Raw genomic sequence first — 21,414 nt, 5'->3', positions numbered from 1 at the left:
GCAAAACCATAATTGGAATATCATTTTATAATAGGCGTGTAAATAAACGTTAGCCTTTTGATATTTTAAAATATGACTTTTTCTTTTTGAAAATTTTATCACCACAACAATTAGTTTTTATTTTGCAAATCTCATCTATTTCGTTCTGAATGTAAAACAAAACCAAAAATCCTATATATGTAGGTACAATAAACTATTTAATAATTTTATATGTGCCTTTGTTTTAAATGTCATTTCCATAAATTTTCAAAAATTTTATAACATTTGAAATTTTTTATTTTAAAATGATTTTATTTTTGTTTTTGCTATGTAGATCGTACCAGGTGGTATTGCATCACAATGCGGTAAATTACGTATGGGTGATAGAATATTAAAAGTTAATGGAACAGATGTAACTACCGCAACACATCAGGAAGCTGTTGTTGAACTTTTAAAACCTGGTGATGAAATTAAATTAGAAATTCAACATGATCCTTTACCAGTTGGTTATCAGGTAAGTTTTACTAAATTGTAAAAATGATTATACAAAATTATGGTATATACAAAAATTTTGTAAGTTTTGTATATATATGCGTATTTTAAGGTTTTTTACTACATATACATCCTTAAAATTTTCAATTATATAACAAATAAATTCTCACGCTTAATTCACATTACAATATAATAATATAGTATGTTATATTGTACTACATATTTATAGAATTAATTAAAAATAAGATAAAGTGTTATAAAGAAAAATAAAACCTGAGCCGAACGAAATAGAACAAGTGAAAATTAATTAAAATTAAATTTACTTGGTTTATTTTGAATACTTTTTTTTTTAACACTTTTCTTTTCTGTCATAATTTTTGTTTTTGTAAGCTTTAGCTATTCAACACTAGAGTGATACCACAAACTTTTCTCATTAGTAAATCCTTTTTTTTGTTTTAATTTTTTTCCTGTTATTATTTCAGTAGCTTTAATTCTTTAATGGAAAAAAAAAGAAACTATTTTTCATATCGTATTTATTTTAGCCTTTATTTTGTTTAACTATTATATACAGTACTGTTATATAAAAAGAAATAAATAACCCAGGCAATTTGTTCACGCTTAAAAATAATGAAAAACAAAAACGAAAAAAAAGTACGGCAAGAAAAAAATGAAAACTTGATTTTTGTTTTTTTTTTTTTTTTATTTTTTAGTTTTTTAATTACATTTCTGATTTTTCTCTCTCTCTCTTTTTTTTGTGTAAATTTTCACAAGCATATCCAAGTAGATTACGTATCAACTGAGGTAAGCTAAAAGTTCACACATCACTGTTTAGCGTTTTTTGTAGTAATTTATGTGTAAAAAAAAAAAATACCTACTGTGTATTTTTTTTTATTTTAATTTGTAGTTTAAAAAATTATTATTTTTTTTTTATTAATTTGAAAACAAAATAAAAAGGATTTGTGATTTCAAAGATGATAAATTTTTTTTTTTGAAGTTGTTTTTTAAATAGTAAATTTAATTTCATTTCTTTTCCGTTATTATAAAGGCGACATCTGTTATAATTTGTGGTAGTTATTAAAAATTGTAATTTGTTAGGGGCATATTAGTGATACTGGTATTGTTTACGCTATACGATAAAAATTTTGTGACAAAACTTTAAGATTTAATCTAAGTCTAATGAAAGTCTAATAAAGTATATGTAATGTAAACACTCTGTAAATATAGACTTTGTCTATAACGAGAAGTAATAAAAATTACTCTGTTATCATGAGACTTACTCTCAGATCTTTTTTTTTCATAATTAAAGTGGCTGCAATTAATTTTTAGTCAGAATTTTTGGCAGAAATCATTTTTGCAAATTTTTATTTTAGTTTTAAATTTTAAGGCTAAAAGTTAAGAGTTTAATCAGATAGTTTTAGTGTGATATGCAAAAAATTATCAGATTTTGTCGCAAAATTTAGTCTTATATTTTGTCGTATATGTAAATTACATATATAACTCATTCCAATTTTGCTGGAATTTAATGAATTTAAGAAAATTGTGAAAACAGGTAGGATTAGAGCTTTTGTTCAACTCCACAATTGTTTTGTTTTCTCTTGAATTTCTAAAAGTTTTCAAATTAAGTTGCCATATTTAACATTTTATTAAACATCGTAATTATGTGTAATCAGAAAAGTAAACCATAAAATGTCGTAAACTTAATTGAAACAAAAAGTGTTAGAAAATTTTTATATATTTACTTTATAAATCACTCAAATATTCTATATACTTTAAAAATTTAGTATCAATTATTCACTACACGATTTCACATATGCATGTGTTGTTGTATGTCAAATATAAAAGTTGAGTAACTGCAATATTATAAAAGTTTTAATATATTTTAACTTTTTGTGGGTAGCAATTTTTTGACTTTAAATATTTGTTTTATCTTGTACAAACCATAACATTCAGATACGGAGAATGTAAAAAAGCCTTTTTAATCTTCTATAGAAATTTTAAATAGAAAAATTTAGTGGGAAATTTTTAGGTTACAGATTTAATTTAGAGCATAGTTTTAGGATATAGCGTATTTATGTAAATTTAATTAATTAGTAAAAAAAAATTATCTTTGATTATAAAAACAAAGTAAAAAAAATATCAAAAAAATTAAATAGTAAAGGTTTTCAAAGAATTTATTTTGTATTCAATTTATAAAAATAAAATTTTAATCTAATTTAATTAGAATTTAATTATTTTAATGAAAATCTAATATATAATTATTTTAATTATGTACATATCAACAATATTTTAATTTCAAATTCTTAATTTTTACTTATAATCAAATGAAAAACCATTATGATTTTATGCCATTTGAATACTAAAATATAGTTTAAAATTATAATAATAAAATTTTTCCATGTTTTTATCGAATTTAATCCGAATTATAATTATTTTCTTAATTAAATCTTTCAATACCCTTGAAGATTTTAAATAGAAGATATTAAACAATTCTAATATGTGTAAAATACACAAACGTGTGTGTATGGATATGTGCATATGTATGTGCATACATATCTGCACACATTACGTAGTTTTTTTCTTATTTTTCATTTCTCATTTTTTTTCCAGTTTTTTTCATTATTAATAGTTGTTTTTTTCTTATTCTTCTATGTAATTTATTTATTTTCTCTTCTAATTTTTTTTTAATTTTTATTTTAAATATTTTTATTTTTCTATATACTTGTAGGAAATTCTTATTAAAAAAACAGATGGTGAACGCCTTGGAATGCACATTAAAGGTGGATTAAATGGTCAACGTGGAAATCCTGTTGATCCAACAGATGAAGGCGTATTTGTATCAAAAATAAATTCAAGCGGTGCTGCCAGACGTGACGGTAGACTAAAGGTAATTTATTGTTTATAGTATTATGTACTCGTAAAGTATAAATTACAAATGAACATATTATGAATTCGAGCATCTCTGCATATTTCTAACACGTAGATATAGATTTTTATAGTATAAAAAAGAAGAGAAAAGGGAAATAACAGGGGAGTTTAAAAAGTTCTGAGTTTTCCATGAAAAATTAGAAAAATTTACTTTTTTTTAGAGTATATTTTTTTTTTGGTTTAAACTTTACGTAACCAGAAGCTCTGTTACGTAAAGTTATTCAAAGAATATTTTGAGTTTTATAGTAATTATAAGTTGAATGTATTTAAAAAAAATAATTATTGAGACTTACCTGTATGCTTATGTTCAGGTATAAATTTTTTAATCTTTTCGACTCGGGTTTCGAATAGTTTAATAGTTTACTGGTACATATGTGAAGCAACCGGGTCGAAAGGGTTAAAGGGAATACGAGATTGAATCGAATTTAAAACTTTTTAATTCTCTTATTGTTATTCTATTAAATGACACGCAAAATTTTTCTTCTTATGAAAATTCGTAGGGCATTTGCGATTCAATTGTACATAATTGATTTTTTTTATATCTATTTTAGCAAATTTTCCGAACGACTCTTGCTGTTTTACAAATTTCATTTAATAATTTATGAAGCACGTCCGCATTTCTGTTAACCAACTTTTTTTTTATATGCACATGCTGGTAAACCTTTCTGGAAAAAAAACTATACTACAGTTGAGATTTTAGAAGGAATAAAAAGTAATGTGAAGTAGAATGAGTGTAATAAATAACATGCAATAAAAAAAAATGTTTAAATTGCATTTTATAGAGAAAAAATTTTTTTTTCAAATTTATTATCACAATTTTTATTTTTTTGTGGTTTATACTTACCTACCTCTCTTGTTCTTTAGCTGAATGTTCGTTCTCTTGAAAAAAAAATAAAAAATTAGAAAAATATTTATACATACACGTCTGTCTATGATTATATAACGGTATAATCTTTATTTTTCTAGAATGAAAATTTTATTTACAAAAAAAAAAAACGAACAATTTTATAAAATTCTTTTCAGTTTTCAACTTCGTTTTTGTTTTTTAAATTATTATTATAATTATTATTTCTATTGGTGGACATTTAAAAGTTTTTGACTTTTCTTATTGTCTAATGTTAATTATGGGCAATAAAAAGTTTTTAAAACTTGGAATATGATTACTTTTTCAAAACGAAAAACAAAATTATTTAGAAACTTGTAGAATTGACGTAGAAACAATTAAGCATAGTGTGTGGTTGTGGTATTATAAAATTTCTTATAAGAAAAGTTTTACTTATTTTTATATTCTCTGCATCTCTTCTCTTACATAATCAATTTCTCTTTGAATGCCAGTGAGTTTATATGCAAGTAGCAATGAATTTTTGAGATAAAGTGTAAAACTAGCAACACCACACCACAGTGAAAATAGAAATGGGGACTGAAAGAAATAGTTTGATAAACATTATTTAACTGTAATTGACAATTTTCTTTTAGTGTAAATTACGATTTTAAAATAATTTTGACAATTTTTAAGGGTTAATAGACTAGATAATTAGTAATTTAGTACAAAGAGATACTTTAATAATTGAGAATCGATTTCAGTGAATTTTTAAGGAACATTTTAAGGAAAAAATTTCTTTAATCCTAACGATTTAAGGCGGAATAAATTCATTTTCAAATAGTCAATAAAGAAATTTAATTTATTTCTTAAATTAAATGCAAAAAATAATTAAATTAAATTAAATGTACATTTTAATTCCTAGTGCAAACTAATTTTTTTTTTTTTTCAATTTTTATTCGCATTTTAATTTTAAATTTAATTTTTTCCTTTTTCTAAAATAAAGGTTGGAATGCGATTACTTGAAGTGAATGGCATTTCATTATTGGGCGCATCACATCAAGATGCCGTTAATACATTAAGAGCAGCTGGAAATGAAATTCATTTAATCGTTTGTAAAGGATACGATAAATCGAATTTAATTCATTCAATTGGTTCAGGTGGTGGTATGAGCACTGGTTTTAATTCAAGACATGGAAGTAAGTAAATTAAATTAATGAAAAAAATACATAATTTATTATTACGAGATTAATATTCAAAAATAAAATTATTTTTGTTAAATTTTAGGTTCAAGAGCTTCTGAAACTGGTTCAGAATTAAGTCAAAGTGTATCAAGTTTAGATCGTGATGATGAAGAAGGTAGAACGAGATTGGTAAATGCTTTAATTTTTCTTTCTTTAAATATATTTTAATTGTATTTTTTGTTAATTTTAAATTTTAAAGGATTCGGAAGTATTTAAATTAGATACAAATGAATCACCACCAGTTGTGCCAATATATGCTGCTAATACACAAGATAATAATTATTTAAATAATATTAATACACTAACAACAGTTAATACGACAACAACAACAACAGCTGGAGTTCCACAAACATCGAAAGATGTTGCTTTGGTTAACTCAGAGCAATCTTTAGTTAGTACGAAAGAAAAAAATATGCCAGAAAAGGTAATCAATTTATAATTGTATAATATAAATTTATTAAATTTAAGAATATTTTAATATTACTAATATTTAATATTATTTATATTTTAAAATATTTCATAGGTTTTAGATATAGTTAGAGCAGCTGAAGTTTTAGCACTTTCAGAAACAATACCACCTAAATCACCAGCTGAACATCACGAAGATAAAATTCAAAAAACAACAACAGTTGTGATATCGGCTCACACTTTAGATACACATCCTGTACCTCCACAGGTATGTTGAAGTTTTTTTATTGTTTTGTTAAAAATATTCTTTTTTTTTTTTTTATAAAATTTTAACAAAATGAGTTTTTGTTTTTTTTTTTTTATTAATCGATTGATTGGCTTTTAATTAATATTATTGTCACTTGTGTTAATTTTTTTTCCAAATTAATAAATTAATACTGTTTATATTTAAAAAAAAAAAAAAAAAAACATTTTTTTAAAATTTATTTTTGAGATGTTATTAAAAATGTTTTAAAATATTCATTCATTGTTTTACTGAATGTAAATAATTATATAACAAAAAAACAAAAAAAAAAAAGAAAGATGCACAATGAAAAATGATGTGACCTGAAAATTTAATTATGATGCTCTACCTGGCCTCTCCGGTCATCAACGGTTGAGAAAAATATTTGAAATATTAAAAATACTGGAGAAGGTTTAAGAAAAAAAATATGCTTGAACGAAGCAAATACTATTGTAGTTGATTTATTAAAAATATTTTTTTAATTAATATTATTTTGATGGCGAAATGTCAATGATTCAATTGAAACATGAATATTTTCTTGAAAGTTCTATGACAATACAAAATATTGAAATTCGAATGCTACTGCTATAACAAAACAGCTTTTCGTCTGAAATATTAAATATTAAAATCAAATGAAATTTGTCAATGAAATTTTTAAATAAATGCTGCAGTTAAAAGATTTGTTTCTTAAAAAATGAATTCAAAATATTGACAAAGGAAATCTACTGCAGTAGGAAGCCCACTTTCGAGGGGAAATCTTAAAATTATTTATTAATTTCAGTTTAAATAATAAATAGAAAGCTTTTGTGTAAATAAAATAATAATTCAATGTATATTTCAGTAAAATTTAATAAATTTTAATTTTATATGAATGACTACTGAATAAAATATTTTAAAAAATTATCGACACAGAGTCACACAATATTCAATCACGTCATTTTTTGTGTAACTTTTTTTTGTTTTTTTTTTTTTTGTAGCTTTAAATTAACTTGGCTATTTATATTCAAGTGTTTTCTTATTAAATGTCGTTTGTGTAATATTAATATGAAATTAATATATTAAAAATTATTATTATTATTATTTTTTATTCAAAAAAAAAAACTCATTTAATTATTATTTACATTTATATTTAATTTTTGTAAATAAAAATATTATTTATTATAAACATAATGTAAATGTGTTTAACCATAAATTTACATGTCATACAATCAGAACAATTCAATCAACAAAATAATTATGTATGATGTGAAATCCAAAATGTTTGTACTTGTATGTACATACCTAAAATTGTATGAAAGACCAAATGTATTCAATAATAATGTACAGTATTTATTAAAACGCATATGTACTACTACAAATATTTACTGCAATAATATTATTTTAATAACAATAATTAAAATGGTTATATATAGATGTCGCTATATAAGTTACAGTATTAAATTCTCTTATGTAATGAAAATAGCCTACGGGTCTCATATATTCTTAAAATAATTTTCATATAGCCATTAAATTTTAAACGCAATTTAATTGTGTTTTATTTCACTAACTTAATGCAAATATTTTAATTTGTATAGGGGAAAAGAAAAAAAAATCATTTTGGATTTCAATAAATTTTGTTGATTTTCATATCAAATATTTTTTTTTTTTTTAAATTTAAAAGGCATTTATTCATATTATTATTACATGTGTATATAAAAAAATAATTATCAACTTGCTTACGGCTAATTTTCAATGACATTGACATAAGCGTAACGTTAAATCGTTTCGTTTACATTTTTTAAATTTATTCTTTTTTTTTTTTAATTTACAACATTTTGTGTCATTTCAAAACATATACAATCATACATAATGTGTATGCACATTTTCTTCTTTGTTTTCATGACCTAAGCAAATGCAAATTTTTTTATTTGTTGAGCTTAGACATAAAAGTATGTATGCCTTTTAGCAATTTTATTTTTTTTTTCTACATTTATTTATAATTTTTTTTTTTTTTTGATTTGACGTATTATTATTTTTTATATAATTTTGTAATTAATATAAATATAAGCATCATTTATTAATTGTCATTTTTAAAAATGTACCAAAAAAAAAAAAAAAAAATCCCGAATAAAAACCGAAAATGTGAATGAGAAAATGGGTTACAAATGGAAATGAAATTTTGTGTCGGAATGAATATAATTTGTTTTTTTTTTTTTATGAGATGTTTCTGTTATGTTACATGTAATGTATATGTTGAAAATTAAAAATTATAATTGTCCTTCTATAATAAAAAAATTGTAAAAATGTAGATTTTATTTACATGTTGAAATTCGTTGAAATATTTTAATTTATAAAAATTATTTAATAATTAATATTCTAATAAATTAACAATGTTGTGTGCGGATATGTTTTTGGGATTTTTTAGGCCTTAATTCAAAAAACAAAAAAAAATACGCAGCGTTTTATGGTTTTTAAATATTATATTTTTAGGTTTTCAGTATTGATATTGTTATTATATAAGAAAACTAAATGTAAACTAAATGTAATTAAAAATATTATTAGAACGAAAAGAAAATATTGGAATGTAATTGGATAGATCTGTATTCTATTTTTAATAAATTTAAAATTTGAAATTTGAAATTTTAAGTTCAAATTATTTCTCATGATTTTCTGTTATAATTTCATAAATTTCCTATTTTTTTTTATGCTTCACAATTCTAATTATTTATAAAGTATAACGAAACTCTTTAATATTATTTGGTTTAAGCAAATGTTTGAAGAATTTAAGCATCTCTTATAGAAATATGATTTAAATGGGTACTTTATATACTTAATGCTTAAAAATTTTAATACAAAAAAAAAATGTTAATAAGATAAGAATCTTTCAGCTGATTAATTGTTGTTTTTGTTGTGTTATGTAAATGAATGGAGTTAGTGGTATATAGATACACACCTAATCTATTAAATTATACAATTCGGTATACACCTAATAATTAAAATGCATGTTCTCTCGGAATTATTTGAAAGAGCATTATTAATATTGTCCATTTGTAATCGTTTTAATGTCAAATTAATTTTTTAATAACGTGACATTTTTTCTAAGATTAAATTATTCTGACCATAATGATTTGTTAAATTTTCGAAAAAAACTAGATATTAAAAATCTTTAAATATTTAAACAAATATTTAAAGTACATAATCAAAATTCTTGTACTTTTAATTTTTTTTATATATATTTAAAATTGATTCTGTTATATTAAATTAAAAGTAACATTTTATGATCATATTTACTTTTTCCATTAATTTTTCAAAATTTTCTATCAATTTTTCATTCTGAAATACGTTCATATTATTCTATCAGACCGGTATACCTTTTCGATTTGTACATAATTTTACCTCTTCGGTTATTTCTTTTTTTTTTTTTAATAATAAAATTATTTTCATTATAAATTGAATTATTTGAAATTAACATACAATTTTATACATACATACATAATGTATTTATTGCATATATAATGAATTTTAATTTTTATTTAATTTATTTCAAATTATATAAATGTGGAATGTTATACTGTTATAATTTATATGTTAAATTATTATTATAATTTATATTAAAAATTTAAGCGTTGTAAAAATTTAAAAAAAAAAAACAAAATTAGTATGAAAATTTGTTGTTTAATGCATTTGCATATTTGCATATTCTTTGCATTGTTTTGATTTGATATAAGGCTTAAACAGATATAATTTGTTCCGTGTCCGTTTTCGAAATCTTACAGATTTTCTTTAAGTTTGAAATTTTTAAATCAAAAATTCATATTAAAAGTGAGGAATATGTGGGCTTGTAATAGTATATGATTTTAAAATATTATTCTATTAATTATGTAGAACAGTTTCCTTTTATAATATAAAATATTTATTGTTTATGAAATTGTGAAAAAATTCGTAATAAGGTACAATATTTGAAATTAAATTTTGAATATTTCTGAAATTCAATTATAATAATCTAAAAATGGAGTCAAGTCATTAACTTATTGTGAATGAATCTATTTTAATTCAATATAGATCTTTCAGGAATTCTGCCATATAAGCAGTAAATTTAAAAAGGGAAATTCAGTAATTAGTAAAAGCACATTACAAGTTGACAACGACTCCAAAAAATTTTAAAAAACGGACCGGAATGAATTTATTTAGTCTTTATAATGATTGCGTTTTTTTCTTTTTAAATCTAATATTGTTGTTGTTGTTGTTCGTTATTATGGTGCTGCATTAAAATAAAAATTTCTATTATTTTCTCTTTATTATTTATTAAAAAAGAGATGATGTTCGTTTGTATATGAAAAAAAAAAATACAGTTGTTTTTTGAAAAAAGGAAAATTACTTTTGTTTTCAGTTGTTTTTCTTCCTTTTGAATTTGCTATCTTTCCAATTTTGTTTCTTTTATATTCGTTTTTTTTTTATTATTTTAATCTATTGTATTCTTAACAATAAGAAAATAAAAAAAATTAAAAAAAAAAAAAACTAACTTTAAAACAAAACTGTAATCTTTTTGTCTCTATATTCATCCCTGTTATATTCACACACACACACAATACTTATAATATTGTTGTTAATGTTTGTGTCGTTGCCGTAATATTGTAGCAGTTAAGTGAGCAGCAGAGTAATTCTTAACGAGCGGTAAAAAATTATAAGACTGAACTTTTACTGTAGTAAAAATATTCATAAAAAATAACAAAAAATAGAAAAAATAAAAAAAAATGAAAAAATCAAAAAAAATAGAACAAACTAAATACAAAAAATTAACTGAAAAAAATTATATAACTAAATATTAAAGTATTATAAAGTGTTATACAATAATGTATAACAATATAAATGAAAGTGAGTATAAGAACATAACCACATAATATTTAAAAAATCGTACTATACTTAAATGTATATTATTATAATATCAAGGATATGTACATAGATATGTTCATAATTTTGAATGTATTTAACTGTAAAATGTATACCGTTGTAAAAATTAGGAAAAGGCAAAGGAACGAAAAACAAAAGAATAAAATCGCGAATAAATATAACAAAAAAAAATACAAAATTAAAATTAGTGTTGTGTTTTTCATTTACCTACTATATATGAATACATTCATACATACATACATATGTATACTTGCATGTACATATATAATGTATGTTTATCTCTATGGCAATGGTTTCTTATACTTATCCTGCTGAGAAAAAGCAAATAATACAAAAAAAAAATTATTTAATTTTTAAATATAAATATATATATATTATATGTAAGTATGCATGTATATTTTTTATTGAAATGAATGTGTGTAATAAAAACCTTAAAATATAAATGTCATTTTTTTTCTTGTTTTTGTTTTTTTTTTTATAAGCGTACAAATTATAAATATAAATTTTTGAAATGTAATTATTGAATTTAATGTGTCATTAAATATTAAGAGAAAAAAAAAACATTATTTTATATAAAATAAAATTAATAAAAATTTGAAAATTTCATAATTGAAGACAAAAATTTACAAAAAAAAAATTTTACCACAAAAGAATGAGTTGATTGAATTGAAGGAATCGTCAAAAAGATTTTGAAATTTGTTTTTTTTTTTTTCAAAACTATTTTCACTTGAGTCTTCAATTTATAATTTTCGAATCTTTTATATTCACTAAACTGTTTAAGTGCAAATTTCAAATCAAATGTAATGAAGTGAATATTTATATTTGAATAATCATAAATTGTTTCAAATTAATGGGAATTCGTAATTTGTAGGTACTATAATACTTCCGATCGGCGGACAATAGATTATGTCAGTATACATTCATTTTCGAACAAAATCCTGTCCCGCCTCGGAAATGCAATAGCTGATCGCTATGTAATGGTGGACCGGGATCCAAAGAAGCTTACGACAGCATTAGCCCATCAGTTTCGAGAAAACCCTAGGCGACATTGGGACCACAACCGAGATCCGAATGCCGGTCACTATTGCAATATTATTATCCACAACAGGGAGACCCTTAAGATTTCTCATTCTTCCAAAATGGTGAAAACTTTCTAATGAACCGATACAACTCAGATACCTCATGTGCTAAGTATAAAATTCCAGCATTTTTGGAGCCTTTGGTGAATAAAATCACCTTAAAATACCTCAAAAGAGCCAACTACTCACTGGCAACAAGAGGGAAGCTGGACACAAAAATTCTTGTCGAAGCTTAATCTTTGGATACAATATTTCATAATCAAATCGGCCGTTTTCGCTTCGTGCGAATTGATTATGAATTGCCTACTGTCACGGGTTCCAGCATTTGGAAAGACCCCTAACGTGTTTCCGTCGAAAGCAAATGAACGTATGAGAAGCGTATTTAAAGAATCTGCGGTTGTTGATCTTAGAAGTTTCCACGAGAGTATAGAATTTTTTCCATATAGTTTTTTTTCTACTCTCTACATAAATTTAGTGAGAGCTATACGATTATTAATTAATATGATAGAATTGACTTCATCATACAGTAATAATCACATGTCGTACTCAAGAACTTGCATTCTTATATTGAATTATTTAGAAAATATAAAAAATTTGAGATTTATTAAGTTTACAGGTGTAGTGGTACACAATTTTGAAATTTGTACTTTTAACAGTTTGTTTTTTTTTCAACAACATTAAATCGTATTTTATTAATATCGTATTTAAGATTTTTATAATGTACCTATTTAATAAAGAAAACATATATATATATATATAAATATTTTGTAATAGAAAAATGAATTTATAAAAATTAGAAAATTAAATTGTTTTTTTTTTTTAAATAATTTTTTTTATGTCCAAAATTATATAAGAAAATTAGAAAAATTTCATTTAAAGCAAATTTTTTAAGCAATACGAAAAATTTATATTAAGTTGAAAGAAGAAAAAAATAATAATATTAAAAATTGTTTTCTTTTGCAAAAAAAAAAATTTTATTGAAATTTTCAACGTTATAATTAAAATATGGAAAAGAAAAAATAAAATAATTGTTAAGTTTAAATTGTTAAAGTTTAAAATTTAAATACGGTTATATAAAAAGAAATAAAGTACTTATATGTATAATAGTTATAATATTAACAAATTAGTTACACATTCAAAAGAAATTTTAACTGCCAATATTGAGAATTCGAAAATGCTCCTATTTACTGTTACGGTATGTACTTTCATTGGTCACAAATCAGATTTATCTTTAACATCTCAATCTCTAGAATCTCTTTATTAAGAAGCTTTGATATACAGGTTCTTATAATAAAATTATAATTTTTCTGAATTCTTTAATAGAAAAACAAATTTCCTAAATTTTCATTGTATATTTGACTAAAATCAACGATATATAGGTACACGTGTGCTCTTTAAGGCACCGTCTCATACTTGAGAGTTAATGGAATGTTATTAAAAATTTTGTAATTTTCTCGATTAAAAACTATGATTTTGAAATTTGAAGTTGTATAGACTGCAAATTTTAATATTTTTGAATAATATTCTATATATTTAAGTGATTGCATTTTACAGAATATGCTTAAAATTAAAAAAATCTGGAAATTGGGCAATCCTTCTTCTGAAAAAATAGTGAATTAAAAAAAGTTTCAGAAATTTATTTTGTATAAGAGGAAATTTCTTTAATCTTATATACTTCTTACCATTTTGTATGTATATATGGTTTCATACCGAAAAATATTTTTTTTTTGGTACACACTCAAATGATATACGAAATTTTCTTCCGAATTTGATTTTTTCTTATCGAAAAAAATAAACTAAATTTAAAATTGAATGTGATTATAAAAAATATCAGAATTAAAAGAATTTGTCCTTTTATTGCGTATATATACGCACCGGCGTATAACAGTTTTAATTACGAAATAACCATTTTGCTTGTTAAAATTTATTAATCATTTTTTTTTTTTTTTTTGTTTTTCGTTACAATATTATTCGTTTGTTGAAATATTAATAAGATTTTGATTTTTTAATATTAAAAATAAAAAATTTGAATATTGTAAAACGAAATATCATATTTTATTGAAGAAACAAACCTTATTAAAGAAACAAACCTTATTGAAGAAACAAACCTATATAGATAATAATATAAAATGCGGTATATATAAAATTTTATTAAATTTAATAATTAACTACCAGTAACTACATACACACATAATGTAAATATAAATAAGAATTTGTTATATTAAAGTGAGGACTATATTTAAATTTTTTGTTTTTTGTTTTTAATTTTTGAATATTATGAAAATTATCTTACAATTCAATAACAAACCAAAAAAAAAACAAGAAATCTATATAAAATGTTAAAAACGAAAATAAAATTCGAAATATTGTAATTCGGACCAAAATTTAATAATCATAATTAAAAAAAAAAATTATTCAAAAATTTTGAAAATTATAATTTTTACTGTCATATTATACAAGCTGTTAGCTGTAAAATATTATAAAATATATCAGTATATATGTATATGTATAGAATATATATGAATTTATTTCTATACACATAAACTTGTATGTCAATAATAGTTAATATTGAAAATATTTCATCACTCTTTGTTTTTGATTTTATGATGGAAAAAAAAAAAAAACAAAATATAAAAATTTATTTATACACACAGAATTTTCATATTTTCATATTAAAGTTTTTCCAATTGCTTCACTTATTTTCGAATAGATTAGTGTGTGTGTACGTGTGGCGCACATTTAAAATATTTGAACAATTTGTGTCATTTAATCTTTTGTTTTTTGTTATTGTGATTAAAATATTTCCGTATCTAAATATTAAATTAGAATTAAATTTGTTAACATTTTACATTTTAAAGGATAATTAGAGATAAACATTTTGTTGTGGGTGTTTTTGTGGATGGAATATTCAACATACTTAATGGGATTTAAATATATTTTCAACATGTCCAATTATTGTTATTTGCGTCATTAATTCTAATGCATATTAGAATTTTCAACATGTCCAATTATTATGTTTGACTGTTTTTTTTTTTTGGGGATATATGATTTTGAATTCTAATTACTTTCAAACTAAAAAACCCAAATCATATTAAGATAATTGATAATTAGATTTTGATTGAAGATATTTTCATAAATAAATGAATTTAGTTTTTAGTTGGGTATAATCAAAGTTTAAATTTAAAGTGTTAAAGGTCCTAAGCTAATTGCATTTTCCGAAATTTGAATAGTGCCAAGTATCTGCACTACGATTAAAAAAATTGTCTGGTATGTTTGGTCTGAAACCTATAGCGTGTATGCTTCTTTGATAGCGTGCGTATTTATTCTTTGATAGCGTGTATGTAGGCTACTTCCATATTTTTTTTTAATAAGTGGTAAATAAGCTTAAATTGTGTATTTGCATAATTGAAGTAAAATTAAAAGTTAATTTTGAGGTGCCTTGTACAAGTATCTAAGCTGTAAGATTTTCGTTTTCAAGGGAATGCGGCACCGATATAATTGGTTTAAGGTAAATATATTTAATGAACGGGAATTATTCATGGACGAAATAATTTCTTTAAATATTTTGCCACTAAAATCTATTTCGTTTCTTTGTCTATAAAAGAAAATATTCAACTGAAATTCATTTTTAAATTTAGAATAAAATATGTCAAAACACTAAAAAATACTCATATTTAAGGATCACTTGTTTGATTTTCATAATTAAATATTTCCGTTTCTATTAAATTCAATGAAATTATTATTGTAACATTTTCGCGTTACGAAATTCCAATAAATTTTCCAATCAATCATTTTATTTTGAAATTTGATTATTAATTAAAATATTTAATATAATTTCATATTTTTTGATTTCAAATCGTAAATTAAAATAAATTTTAATATTGAGATATTTACAATAATGCATCCTGTCTATGAAACACACAAACAGTATCACTGATTTTTCATTTTTCATTTCTTTTTGGAAAATTATTAAATATTTTGGCAAAACTTGGAGTGGGTATGTCATAATTGAAAGTTAAAATAATTTTGTTCATTTGTTAATAAAACACAAAATTTCAAAAATATTTTCGAAAATTAAAATAATTTTGAATAATACATTTTAAATGGGAAAAATTTGAAAATTTTGTGTGTATGATTAAATCCAAAACTAAAAAAAAAAGAAAATACACTGAAAAAAAAAATAAGATAAAGTAATAATTTGGTTTCTCTATATTGTGATGATAAATACTCATAAAAAATGTAAAAAAAAAAAGGTTATACTAAAAAAAAAAAGAAAACTTATTACAGAAAAAACTAAAAAAATTCGTATCCTAAAATTTCTTATATTTAAATGTAGATTTTGTATCTCAACTTTAAAAAAAAAATAAATGAAAAACTAAATAATAAATAAAACATTTAATTATCTTTATAATAGATGCCGTATATATATATTAAAAAAAAATCATTTAAAATAATATTCAAATATTATTTATGTTTTCTATTAATTAAAATAATTGTTAGTAATAAAACAAAAAAAAAAACAACAAAATTACTATTGAAAATTTCGTTTTTAGGATTTTTTTTTTATTCCCAATTTTTTCGCGTATATTTTAAATATTAATAAAAAATTAAATTTTCAATTCTTTATGATGCAATGAGCCTGACTTAGTTGGAATAAAGAATGAAAAAGAAGAATTCAGCCTTATGTTATGCAATTTTGCAAATCAAAACTAAATATATTAATTACAGTCGAACACGCTTAATATCAACCATGTTTAATATTACAACTCGGTTGCAATATTCATAAAGTTTTTGACAAGAAAAATCTTCATATACTTTTACACATATTCGAATTCACTTAATAGAAACTTTCTTAAAATCACGTAATTCTCGATCATATGATTAAAATTTGATAAAAAAAAATTACAAAAAAAATCCAGAGTAGAACAATTCTTACTTTTTTAAACAAAATGTGTAAATTTGTTTGTTAACCATATCTATTGGAAATTTGTTTTAACAAAACTATTGAATATGAACGTATTTTTTTGAAGAATGTAGCTATCAATTACGATTTATATTGGCTTATATTTTCAATTCTTGTATGTTTCAGGAACCTTATATATTATGAATTAAATAAAATGCCCGAATATTTTTAAATTATTTTCTTTTATTTTAAGCTTGCTTTATTTCCTATTATGTGAATTTATTCAAGCATCACTTGATTTTATAATTCCCTTCATAAAATCGCTAATTCTTGAACATTTTTCTATATGATATTATGCTTGTTCGACTGATATTGTGAGGCTTTCGTATAAAATGTTTTCAACGTACAACACTTGCAAAAATTCAAATTTTATTGCTAACATAAAAATTTGTATTGTTAATGGTATAAAAAAAATTCTCCGCACTGAAAATTTTCTGCATAATTAAAAAATAAAAATAAAAATTGCATAAAATCAGGCGCATATTAAAATTTCAAGAAAAAGAAAATTATTTTTTCTTGCACTTTAAAGATTTAATTGAGCTCAGTTTTTTTTCTTTTCAACCACAATTTACATTTTTGTTTTATATTCTCAATTATTGAATTTCGATAAATTCTTTTGGATTTCCATAAAATTTAAAATTTTGTGGGAATTCTCATTTAAAAATAACATTGTTAAAATTTGTAATATTGTACGTGTAATTTTCTTCTTTTATACAAATTAAATTCTTGCGAAGATTTAATGAAAAATTAATTTAATTTAAAATATTTTGATTAATATAGATAAAAAAGGAAAGTATAAAATTATAAATACAAAAAATAATTAAAAAAAAAAATTTAAACTAAAAAAAAAAAAAAAATCAATTAAATTTTTTATAAATTCTATAAAAATTTTGTTAAAAATAGATTTTTAAAATTATCACAAATAATTGAAAGAGAAAAAGAGAAAATTAAATTATATAGATAATTATAAAAAAAAAAAAATAAAAAAAAAATAAAAGAAAACTAAATGTAATATTTGTAATTTTTTTTTTTTTTGCTGTAAATATTAAAATCATTAAAGTTAATATTAAAAAATAAAATTAAATTAAAATAAAAAATATTAGGAAATTTTTTAATTATTTCAAAGGGTTCTCTAATTTAATTGATTAAGTTGTTCTAATTTAAGGGTATACAGTTTTGTTAGTGTACCGATTGGCATTACCGATAATAATGATAATTTTAAGGCTATTTTGTTCAACATATCGAAAAAAAAAAATTGCTTCGTCGAGTAATTTCAGAACCAATATGTTGACTAAATTTAAAAGTCGATTATAAGTACGGGGAAAAATACAAGTACTGGAGAAAAATTTTTAATTGGGTACCACATTTCTATTCAATTTGTTTTGTCATAACGCAAAAGGCAAAGGCATTCCCATTGTATCTTGGTTCTATTGTCTGATTTCATTGAATTGGATATTGTATATATATTTAAAATTCTAGAGGATTTGTATTATTTCTTAATAGGATTATTAAATAATAAATTTTTAGATTTTATATTTTTTTTATTTATTAAAATTTATTTTTTTATTTTCACATGAATTTGATATTTCATTATTTTTTTAAAGGCGTTTCTAATTAAATTTCTAATATCTGTAAATAAACAAGCATATTAAGTTAATACACAAGTTACATAAATTGATTATATGAAATTTCAAATTTTTGTAATTCGCTAGTCTTCTACGAAATTATTCCAATTTCTTGAAAAGCCAATTTATTTACTATTATGTCACTAAAAAAAAATGTAATTACACTGAAATTTCTAATTTATTATGAATACATAATTGAAAAATATTTACGTCAATTAGAGAAGCTGCAGTGATTTATTGAAATTTTAATCACATTTCGATTTTTAATAGGAAAATGAAGGATTTTGTGTAAAATTATAAATTAAATACAAATTAGTTTTAATTATTTAATACAAATTAAGCACATTTTATTGCCTGGAATCTGTTCATTTATAATAAAAGTTTTAGGCAAAAAATAGCATTAGTTTAAATGAAAAATGCTCTATAACCTCAATCCTGTTTGATTTTTGCTCTTTGTTCTAATCATATATGTAGGAATTCAGTGAATTTCTATTTTTTTTATTAACTGAATTTAATTACGAGAGAATTTTATTTAAAATAAAATTAGGCTAATTTTGAGCGAAAAAATTTTTTTGTTTTCAGTTTTGTGCACAAATAAACATTTCTTGCCTACGAGAATAGACCTCGAAATAGGAATCTATTCAATGTCATAATAGTTTAATTTATTTTCAATATTAAAATTAATTCAATATCAATAATAATAATGAAATAGTTAAGTAATTTTCACATTTAATATTAAAATTTATAATGAATTAATAATGTTATAAAAAATTGTAATTGTGCATCTAGAAGCAAGGCTTATTACAGCTTTTAAAATTCTGTTTTGCAAACATTTCTATGGAAAATATTTTTGAATATAAAGATATAATTGATTTAAATTATAAAAATATTATAAATAAAATTATGTTAGTTGATAATTAAAGAAATAGAAAATGATTTTGCAGACGACTCTTGACCTTTCAAACTCCAGATCTTTCGAATGTTTTAATGAAGTTTGTTTGAGAGAAAAAATTGTTTTGTTTTTGTTTTTTTTTTTACATATTGATTTTGTGTTATTAACTGTTTTGTTTTTAAAATCTCATTTTGAACAAAGTCTCGCTCATTTGAAAAAAAAAAAGACATTCTCATTTTTTGTGTTTCCTGAAAAATCTCATAATGAGTTTTTCATAGCTTAAATTTCGCCCGATATTTTGGTTTTAATTATGAAATTTTTGAATTTTGTTTTTCTGAATTTTTTTTTTTAATTATTTTTATTAAAATTTTTTTTTGTTTTTTATAATTGATTTGCTATAGTAGAGAAGCTATGCTTTGCTATTAAATAAAATGAAACCAAAAAGAAAAATTCATTGTAAATTTTTCCTTTCTTTTCATTTTTTGCTTTGTTTTTTGTATACTCAACACTATAATTGGTTTTTTTTTTTGTTGTTTTTGTTTTTGTATAAAAAAATTAATTTTTTTTTGCAATAAAATCTATTTTATGGAATAAAAAATAAAAATTATATTTTAAAAATAGCAAAATTATAATAAATTGGTCTAAGTGTCCTACAAATCACATCAATTAATGATAGCAATTAAATAGAACATAGAAAATATCATTGATATTTACTACAGGAAAAAAAATATAGAAAAAAAAATCAGTGCTTCCTGCCAACCAAAGAACATATAATTTTAATGGTCATGATAAACAAAAATTATTCATCAAAATATCTTATGTGTATATTTTTATATTATGCTATAATTTACACGGTGATCGGATTCATTTATAATTATAGAGAAAAAAAAATTTGTTTTTCAAGAAAATTTGAAATTAAATTAAAATAGGTATATGTTTATATTAAATATAAGGAAAAAAAAATCATATACAGTAGAACTAGCTTATACCGGTACAATTTTAAACTCACGGTAATACACAATTTTTGTTACAATTTAAATTATTCGTATAGGTTTAATAAAGAAAAACAGCAGAAATTAATATCACTTTTTTATTTTGTGCCTGATATCTACTTTGTTATTTGGAGTCTATCTCGCTATTTTACTCGAAAAATGAGAAGAAAGTGAATAACTATCATATACTTGTATAATGTAATTTTCGAGTGAGAAAAAATATTTTATATTGTGTATCTTGTTTTTTTCTAAAATGCATACAAAATTTATTCACTTTGTTTTTTGAAAGTCAGACGTTCAGTCGAAAATTTGAGAGAAAAATATAAAAATCCAATTGAAAAAATGAAACATCCATTAGAAAATGCTGAGAAAGTGTCTGATTGGAAAGTGAATGGAAAATTAATAAAAAAGCGAGATACACGATCAGGCTTTAAAACTTAGTATTGCGCTCAGCGCAGTCACTACAAACGAAAACACAAAATCCGATTTTGATAAACATCTTAACAATAAATGCAATTTAGCGATTTAGCGATATTTTGATGTTAGAAATTTATTTTCGACAAACATATAAAAAACAAGTTTTAACGTCTTCCCGTAGTATGCTTTTTGCATAAATTTTAAGAGAGGGCAGTTATTTCGTTTTATAAAAACACAGTTCAGTATACGAAATACTTCAATTTCAGATTTAATAAAGTTGTCCTAAAAAAATAGAAAGAGGATAACTAAGTACAGAAACGTGGAAGAGTTTTTGTGAAAATCATTCAAATTCTCACATTAATTCTCACATTTTTAATTCTGTGAGAAAAATTTGAAATTTTTCAC

At 21.9% G+C, this 21,414-nt stretch overlaps 1 protein-coding gene across 14 annotated transcripts in view; it reads left to right on the top strand.

Moving 5' to 3' along the window:
• Positions 1 to 21,414, top strand: part of LOC129612078 (protein lap4-like) — a 324,013-nt gene that overhangs the window by 235,306 nt on the left and 67,293 nt on the right. For 13 of the 14 annotated variants that reach the window (XM_055525569.1, XM_055525560.1, XM_055525556.1 and 10 more), the window contains 7 exons: positions 314 to 493; positions 1,243 to 1,272; positions 3,197 to 3,355; positions 5,223 to 5,415; positions 5,504 to 5,589; positions 5,660 to 5,884; positions 5,984 to 6,136. In XM_055525569.1, the coding sequence (XP_055381544.1) occupies positions 314 to 493; positions 1,243 to 1,272; positions 3,197 to 3,355; positions 5,223 to 5,415; positions 5,504 to 5,589; positions 5,660 to 5,884; positions 5,984 to 6,136 (1,026 nt within the window). The remainder of the gene's footprint in view (positions 1 to 313; positions 494 to 1,242; positions 1,273 to 3,196; positions 3,356 to 5,222; positions 5,416 to 5,503; positions 5,590 to 5,659; positions 5,885 to 5,983; positions 6,137 to 21,414) is intronic. The other variant, XM_055525557.1, reaches the window with a different exon arrangement.

Source organism: Condylostylus longicornis, unplaced genomic scaffold (assembly GCF_029603195.1).
Source record: "Condylostylus longicornis isolate FDR11 unplaced genomic scaffold, ASM2960319v2 ptg000055l, whole genome shotgun sequence".
Taxonomy (NCBI): domain Eukaryota; kingdom Metazoa; phylum Arthropoda; class Insecta; order Diptera; family Dolichopodidae; genus Condylostylus; species Condylostylus longicornis.
The sequence above is the reverse complement of the archived record's forward strand: the minus strand, read 5'-3'. Positions and strand labels throughout refer to the sequence as shown.